General features: G+C 28.7%; 1 protein-coding gene across 1 annotated transcript; it reads right to left on the bottom strand.

Annotated features, from left to right (window-relative positions):
* Positions 1-6,542: 6,542 nt before the first annotated feature.
* LOC108454806 (transcription factor bHLH93-like) lies at positions 6,543-8,770 on the bottom strand. Its single transcript, XM_017753387.2, has 4 exons — positions 8,067-8,770; positions 7,824-7,991; positions 7,557-7,724; positions 6,543-6,834 (listed from the first exon to the last, which is right to left on the bottom strand). Exons 1-4 carry the CDS (start codon positions 8,637-8,639, stop codon positions 6,748-6,750), a joined length of 996 nt encoding a protein of 331 aa, XP_017608876.1. The 5' UTR covers positions 8,640-8,770; the 3' UTR covers positions 6,543-6,747.
* Between the last annotated feature and the right edge of the window lie 553 nt (positions 8,771-9,323).

The following is a 9,323-nucleotide window of genomic DNA, read 5'->3' as shown; positions in this document are numbered from 1 at the left end:
CAATACTAACTAAATTAAGACTTAATAAATTTCATTATTTTAGTAAAAAAATTAAGATGCTTTTGTGCTGCCCCACCACAGCAATCCCATTATGTACTGACCCAATCCTTCTATGACTATAATCATGGTGTTAAGCACACAGGTATACTTGTAATCTCAGACACCCCTGAGACCAATTCCTTCAAAAACTGCAGAATTTCAGTTCATATATCTAAGTGCTGTACAGCTCGGAAAAAAACAACTTTATATATATAGCTTTTAGGTCGCCTCCTTCATTATTTATGCTCTCGTCTATTATAAATTAAGTTTTATAAACTTATAATTCCGTCATTAAATTTTTATTTAAGTTACTGAACTACATAAAAATTTTTATTTGAATCGAGCTATTAAGTTTTTTTTTTTAAAAAGTTCTACCAATGAGCTCTAGGCAACGATTTGACAATCGATATGGTAAATCAATTCCCATTGATGGGTAGAAGAATATATCTTAGATCCAAATCGATTTGACAGTCAGTATCAAAGATCGAAGAAAAAACTGTTTGAATTTTAGTTCAAAGATTTGTGATATCCAAAATTATTTCATGAAAAAAAAAACCAGAATTGTAGAAGAAAATGGTAAAGAGAGCTTTCGATTGGTGCATATAGTGAGAATAAAGAATGCGATATAGCATAGATTTTAGTTCATTGACTTAAATGAAAACTTTTAAATAGTTCAGTAACCAAATTGTAACTTTTTTTAGTTAAGTGACTATATTTTAAATTATTAAATAATCTCATTATAGGTTCTGATCATATTTGATCTTTTTGGCACAATGTCAAAAATTACTCATATCCCCTCTCTAACACATAAATAGGAGTATAATGCGTTTTAGCGTACTCGAACCCATATCCTCCTACATTGACAACAATATCAATACTAATCGAATTAAGACTCAATCGACTAGATTATTACTAAAATATATTTAATTGATAAAATTTTACATTATAATCCATAATATTACATATTAAAATAAAATTATATGGTTTAAATTCTCAATATTTCTAAGATGACTTATTAATTTCCAAAAAGAAAGATGGTGCGTTTGTATGACTTTGTGTCGTGCAAAAGACATAAAACCACGTAACTTTACTAATGATAAAATATGTAAATATTAGGTCCTTTGAAATTGATATATATTAATTAGGTCCTAGTCTATTCCATTGTCTAATTATCCATCAATTCGTCTGCTTCTGCATTCCACTTTCAACCCAAAGTGGAACCTGCAATCATTTAGGATAATAGTAATCAAAGGAATGGGAGTATACAAATAATTTCTGTAGATTCAAGGACATCAACTAATCTTCACTAATTAACTTCGTCAAATTGAGTTGAAGACTTATTTCTTATTTGCAATGGGAAAGGTACAATTTTCATTTACTACATTTTTATTATATTAAATTTTAATTTTAATCTAATTTTCACATTGCTATCTACGTGACACAATTTTCCGTTAAATCATATATAAATTATTGACATGACATTTTATTAGGTTAAAAATAAATAAATAAATTTAAATTATTTCTATCTGAATTAAAAAAGCACACACTTGGGAAAATAGTTTCTTATTTTCTCCAAGAAATCTTTTTAAAAAAAATCAAGTGGAAATAATTTAAATTTTTTTAACCTAATAAAATGTCATGTCAGAATTTACACATGATTTAATGAAAAATTATGTCGATAAATAATGGGTGAGTGAAATGTGTAAATTGAACTATAGTTAAAGTTTGATGTATCATTTTAGAATTTATCCTTTTTATTTTTTCTTAAAAATTTCATATAAACATTTTACTCAAAATTGTTAACAGCTTCACTATTTCAACTAACTCCTGATATTATAAAAATTATACCAAATTAAAGTACAAAATTAAATTTCAAGTTTGAGTGTGGTAGAAGGACCAAAGCTAAGATTTTACAATAAATAAAAAGATTAAAGGCTAAATTGACATAATCATGTTAATTAATGACAAAATCAAAAGTGCTCATTATTAATGGTTGTAAAAATTGAATGCCGATGATGACAATATAGAATTATCACAAAGCTATAAGAAAGAAAAATAATAATATATAGATTTTACGTAGAAACCCTTTCAAGAAAAAATCACGGGCAGAGGGAAAGAAAAATTACTAATGTTGAATTTGAAGATATAAGAAAAGTTTTGACTGCATCTATTTATATGTAAAAAAAAATCATATTCTAATCAATGTCAAATAGAAGCAGTATAGTAAGGTTGTGATATCAAATAGAAGAATTGTACTTCTATACGGATTCCACATGTGCAGCTTGTACCGTATCCACAGATCCCCTATTTTACCACTGTATTTTATCTGCTAATGATGAATAATGTATTAACAAATTAAAACAAATCTAATAGAAGCATACCTCCACAATTTTTCATTATAATCTTAATCATGTTAGGTTGGAGTCTCAACTTATGTAAAAATGTGTAGTTTTAATTAATTAATTAATTAATTGATTTAATTATTAAATTAATATTTCAATTAAATATTTATAATAATCGAAAAAATAGTCAAATTTCATGCTAGTCTTAATCATTGCTTGAAGAAATAAAGGATGAATTGCATTGAGCAAGTATAATAACTAACCTTTACACCTTCATTTAAAATATTTGAAAAAAAATCTAAAATGATAAATAGATTACAAATTAATGCGTGGTTTTGTACCCACCACTGTAATATAGAAAGTGAATTAAAACTTAATTTAAACTAAATAGGATTAATTCACTTTAATGAACTTTTACTATAATTAGGATGTGAGTGAAAAATCTATAAAAAAAGTTGATAGTAAAATTGAGAAGTTGAATATTACGGTTTAAATATGATTGTATGTATGTATTTTTTTAGATTTTATATAAAAGTATAAACAAACGAAAATATATCCTCTAAATGATATTTTTTTGTTTTGTAAAATAATGAATTTTTGGTAATTTTACAACTAAGTTTTCGATTGATGGATGACACTAAATTAAAAATAATAAAAAATTATTATTTTTAATTTGCAAATCAACTACAAACAAAATATTTCATTTGTAGAACTATTGAGGTTGAAAAAGTTCCCGGACCACAACAATGAGAGCATTGTTTCTCAAGTGTGAAGGGATATTGGTGAGCGAAGGCGAAATGTTTTCAAAGATGACCTTAGATGGCAACAACGTTCCATATGATTCTGGATGAAGTGTCAGGACGACGTGTGAACTTTAAGAGATGATCTCGAGATGGTTACAAATGGGATGAGGAGCTATGGGAGAGCTTCAAGATGATTCGATGGGTGATCTTGTTGTGGCTAAGGTCCTTCATGAGGTAGTGAATCATCAGAGATAGCCTTGGAGATGATTGAGTGAGATGATTCTGATGTGACTTAGCCTCCCGACAGAGTAGATCACTAAGTTAGTCCTTGATGAGATCATGGAAGATTTCCATGATCTCATAGGAGATGATCAACTGAGATGACCATAGGAGATGATCAAGTGAGATGATCCTGACGAGGTTTGGCCCTTTGGTGTATTATTTATTATGTCAAATACAGAAAAAAAGAAAGAGATATGCGATAGGATTATATAATAAATATTGTTTATTTAGTTTCCATTTTCCAAGAGAGCTTGGAAAGTAAAAAAAGAAGGTTTGAATGTAATTTGTCCAAGTTCAAACTTTTTAAAAAAATATTTATTATATATGGTTGAATCGACTTACAACCTATTGAATAAGCGGACAAAAAATTACTGATTTGATCGATTTAACTAATAGTTTGATCTTGAAAACCATGCCCAACATAGCAAATCAACTAACTTGTCCTCTAGATATGATCTCAACATGGCTAGGCTTCCCTTGGGGTAGCAAATCCACTAAGCTAGCCTATGGAGATTATCTCAACGTGGCTAGACTTTTCCCAGCATAGAGGATCAACTAACTTGGCTTCTAATGATGATGTCAATGTGGCTAGACTTCTCCCAGCGTAGCGGATCGACTAAGTTAGACTCTCGGGAGATGATCAGGTTGATCTCAGACTATGGAGACTTCAAGGACGTCTGTAGAGAAAGGGATAATGTTAGCGGGCACCAGAGGACTTCCGAGGCATACTCCAACTCAACTCAATGATCAGGTATAACTTAATGCAAGAAAAGAAGTTTTGAAAAAGAGGGGTAGAAGATGCTTTTCAATTGCTATGTAGTGAAGTATGACTGGTCTTTCTGTGAATGGCAGTGAATCCTTCCATTTATAGCCAATGGTGTAGTAACTTGGTGCCATGTGACGTTTCATCATTAGCTTGGTGTTGAGGTATCTTTCTGAGGTGCATTGAACCTTTGTCAAGTGGTCTTGCAAGTGGGAACCAGGTCTTAGAGGGCCTTCCATTTGGGGCCTTGCCTTGGGCCTCGCCCAAGGCTTGTCTTGGTGAGCTTTCCTTGGATTAGCCATGTTGGGTGCTTTCGAGATCATCTTGAGGGTTTTGGTTGTCCGTTACCTTCTGTTATCAACTTTTATTTTCATCCCAACAGGAACCATAAAATATTTAAAGATATCAACTTTGTTAAATAGTAGATGAAATTTTTTAAATTGTAAACGTTAATTATGTTAAAATTTTACTTTATTTGATTTTTAAAAAATACTTGGATTAAATTAATTCAGTTAATTGTAAAGGGACTAATTTGATAAAGATCTTATAATAGAGGAACATGTCAAGTAATTTCAACCATGTATATTATATTTTAATTTTGATTGAGTTGCTCCAATCACCATATGACTAAAAATCTTTCATTTTAAAAAGTAACAAAATTTAATATAAGAGCGATTTTATTTTATTTTTTATATTTTTATATAAAATTAATAAAAAAATGTTTAAACCCAATATAGGATTCAACATGAAACTCCAATATTTTCAAGGAATTAAATTTTCCATTTAAACTAAAATTTCATTTGATTTTAACATCAAAATTTTAAATAAAATATAGTTTTGTGTAATTTTTTTCACACTGTACATGTCATAATATAGTACATCTATACTATAATAAAAATCCTAATTGAGTTAATGTTATAAATTAATTGGATACTAACTCAGTTAAAATGACTAAATTACCTTTTTTAAACAAATAAAAATATAATTATAGGTGCATTTATGTCTTTTAATAATTTATACAAAAATTTTAAAAGAAACATTTTAAAATAAATTATCAAAGTTTGAACTTGAAATACTCCACAAGGTGTTATGTATTATTTATTTATACTATAATTAAGCTCTTGATTGAATTGGTGTCAAGCCAACAAGATACCAATTCAGTTAGGAAATGACTAAAGGATACATCATTTTTTACAAAATAATAAATGTAACTACGAGGCGTTCTATTTTTTTTTATATATTAAATAAAACAAAAATAATTATCCATACATGATAGGATTTAAACATGAGGATCATAGAATTCAAAGCTTTAATAGTACCATTTTGATTTTCGACTAAAACCATATTTGGTTTTTAATATAAATTTCTTATAGATATTTTATATATATATACATGATGGTATTAAAAGCATGCATGAATCTTGAATTTAACATCTTTTAACTCTTAACCAACCTTTATTTTTTTTCTTACATAAATGTTCATATCTTTCACTCAAATTTGGATTATATTGTGACACATTATACTTTTAAAGCCTAAAATGCAACCCCATTTCCTCAAAATTGGACCATATTGTGGCACATTATGCTTTTGAAGTCTAAAATGCAACCCCATCTCCTCAAGATTGGACCATGATGGCCTTGAATTTTGAGAGAAGCAAGACAAAGGAGTCACCAATAGAAGTTGAGTTTCAATTAACAATTAAGCAGCTACCTTTCCAACTTATAAGAGTCGAGATATGTTAATTATTATTTTTACATTAAAAATTTAAAAGTTAAAATATGCTCAAAATTCTTATATTCTCTGTATATTTGAAAATTAATCTCCATATCTTTGTTTTCAAAATTTTAGTCTTTTTATTTTTCGGATTTAAAATTTAAGTCCAGTTATTAGAACCATTAAAATTCATATGTTAGATTCACTATTATGACATATTGATATTGCAAAAAAAAAAAAAAAAACTAATTAACTTAATAGCCATGTCATTGTACTACTAAGATTTAATAGAGAATTTTAATGATGTTTACAATATTTAAAATATTCACGCTAATATTTTAATCAAAATAAAGTATTTAGGTTAACTAAAGACATTATAAAAATTGATATACCAAATTATGTTAAAAATTAAAGCATAGAGGTAAAACTTTAAATTTGATCATAATATAGGGATCAAAACTAAAATTTGACCATTGCTATAAAATCTTAAAAATAAAAATAAAAAGAATGTGTATTTATTCCATGATATTATAATAGTTGAAGTTTTGGATTATGCCAAAATTAAAATATAAATTTCAATTTTATACATAACATAAGGACCAAAATTAAAATATGGGTTAAAATTGCCTTTGGTTTGTTGGAAAATTACCAACACAAAAATGGAAAAGCTAATAAAGAATCTTGCATTAATAAACATCTCCAAATTGAAGCAATTATTACAAAGTTCTTAGTGACTAGAAATTTTTGAGTTATTTAAGAAAGGCAAAATTTACTAACAATTCCTTACTTGAAAAGCTAATTGAAATATCAGATTTTGGAGGAACATATCAAAAATATTCACCACAAGTTGCTTCTATTTCAGTCCCTATAAGCATCTTCCTCCATACCCTGCATTTCTAAATAATGCTTGCTTTATATCTTCACAACTTATTAATGTTCTCTGTTCCAAATCCTGCAATGTTAACCAAAAAAATGTAATTAAGATTGCAAATTTAAAAGTTATGGAACAAAAATGGTAAAAGTACTATGGAAGACCTTGTATTAGGAGTTAGATCACATTTTACTCTTTATATTAAAAAATATACTATTAGTCATTGGACGTTAAATCAAGAGTAAACTAATCATTTTCTTAAAAATCTATCCATTAATATGGTTAAAAATCCTCAAAAATATTTTATAATTATTTTAAAATCACATCTAAAATAAAACAAGACAAACACTAGAAATAAGTAGAATTTTTAACAGAGTGACTAATTTACTCTTTGATTTAATCTATTGCACTAATTTACCTAATTTGTGAGTTGATGAACAAACTGCATTAATCCTTGTATTAATGATCAAATTGCATTTTCTCTATCTACTTAAAATAATGAGCAAGTTAATCCATGTATGTTAGATTAAAGAGTAAACTGATTTTTTAAAAATGCCATAAATGTAAATAATGGACTATCATTTGTCAAAATTCATTTGACATAGGGTTTTAAATAGTGCTTCACTGTAAAAAAAATAGATAGAATTTTTAATAAAAGGATCTGTTTATATTTTAATATGATGTACAAAGATTAATTTATCTAATTTTAGTTAGATAATAAAATATAAATCTTACTACTAATACAATTACCTACATGATATTTTTACCGGAGAGAAATGGTAATAAAATTTATTTCCTTTTACCTGAGAACAAGATGCTTGCAATGCAAAATCATTGAAACAGCTAATAACACACTGTTGAATCTCAAGGCCTAATGCTTCCAGTGTTGTCACTGTGGATAACAACAACCCTGGTTTCCCACTGCAACAAATCTCAATCCTTGTCTCCCCTTCTCTTCTTTCCACCTCAAACTGCACCCAAAACATGTTCATCACTTCATTTCAAGATTTGGGTATTAGAGAAAATGGTGCATTTTTAACCAAAAAAATAAAATAAAAAGAGCCAATTACCTTTGGTGTATTTCTCACAAAGATCTCATTTGATTTCCCACCCTTGAAAATGTGAGCCATGTTTAACTCATTTGAATCTGTTTCAATCTCTTGCTGCAAACTTTTAATCCTCTCCAATAGCTCCTTTGTATAATCTATAGTATCTCCAAGTATAGATGTTCTATCCATCTATTAAGAAAAAACCCAAATTAGTCCGAGAATTTATTCACACATTTATACAGGACGGGACTCGAATTCTTTCACCTTGCTGATCTTGGGAACAATTGATCTTAACATGGAAAGGCGATCATTTAGTCTCTTTCTTCTCCTTCTTTCAGCCATTAGATTCTTTGAAGGTTGTTGTCCTTCCATCTTCTTACCTCGGTTCTTCCTGTCTAAACAAGCAGCTGCCTCATTGTTGAAAACTGGTGCTTCTGGTGATTGAAATGGCTCAGCTTTGCAAGGGACTTGAACATCTAGCTTGTTAAGTTCATCAGCAAGGAAACCAGATTCTTCTTCTTCCAACATATTTGGAAATGGAGGTGGTGTATCAAAGGTGTTGTTTGATGAATCTGTGAGTTGTGGTGCTGAGAATTCATCGCCAAACGGGCAGTAAACTCCATTGAAGTAACCCAAGTCTTGTTCCAAAGGCAAAGCTGTTGAGAATTCATGGCAGAAAGTAGTTGGAAACAAACTAGTTGAAAGGTTCATATCATCAAAGCAATCAAAGTTCCATCCATTAGAGAAAACTTCATTCATTTGTGTTGGAACTGTGTCCCAATTTTCTCTTCTTAGAGCTAATAATTCCTCTAAGAAACTTTCTTCATTGATCTCCATTTTTGCTTTTTCTCTCACTTTGGGAATCGTGTCTATTATTAGGAGATGCCTTGAGAAAAAGAAAGTCTCAACAAGTTGAGGATTTTATAGCTACATAGATTGAAAGTGGGGGAGTATGATATATCCAATTTATATGATTATAGTATGATATTTGTTGTATTTATTAGCCTAAGAGTGAAATGGAATCTGCCTTTTCCTTTCTTTGTATGGGGTGATTTCATGTCTTTTTCACCGAAATCTCTCCAATAATAATGATATTAAAACCTAATATTTAATTGGTAATCCATCTGAAACTTCGACCACATTGTATAAATGTATCAGTCAGAAGTGAACAGCACCTTTCAAGTTCTTCTTACACGTGGGTTACCATGTCAACATTATTATAAAATAATATTATTAATCTATAAATAAATTTTTAATAATATTAATAATTATTTAAATTATAACATAACATTAATAACAATAAAACTCAATTATATGAAATTAAAGTATAAATATTAAAGCGAAAAAAAGAATGATTAGTGGGGTCCCATTTCCATTGCCTCAAGAAATTTGGCTTAATCCACAAATTCAAAGTTAGTTGTTATGGCGTGTTTTGTTTCTTCTCATCACTAATTTTGGTATTATCTGCCCCATTGGTTCTTTATTATAACATAATTAGCTATAAATCTGCCATGTTTCTTG

The sequence above is a fragment of the Gossypium arboreum genome, chromosome 6, assembly GCF_025698485.1.
Source record: "Gossypium arboreum isolate Shixiya-1 chromosome 6, ASM2569848v2, whole genome shotgun sequence".
Classification (NCBI taxonomy): domain Eukaryota; kingdom Viridiplantae; phylum Streptophyta; class Magnoliopsida; order Malvales; family Malvaceae; genus Gossypium; species Gossypium arboreum.
Note: the sequence above shows the minus strand (reverse complement) of the source record. Positions and strands in the feature narration are given on the sequence as shown.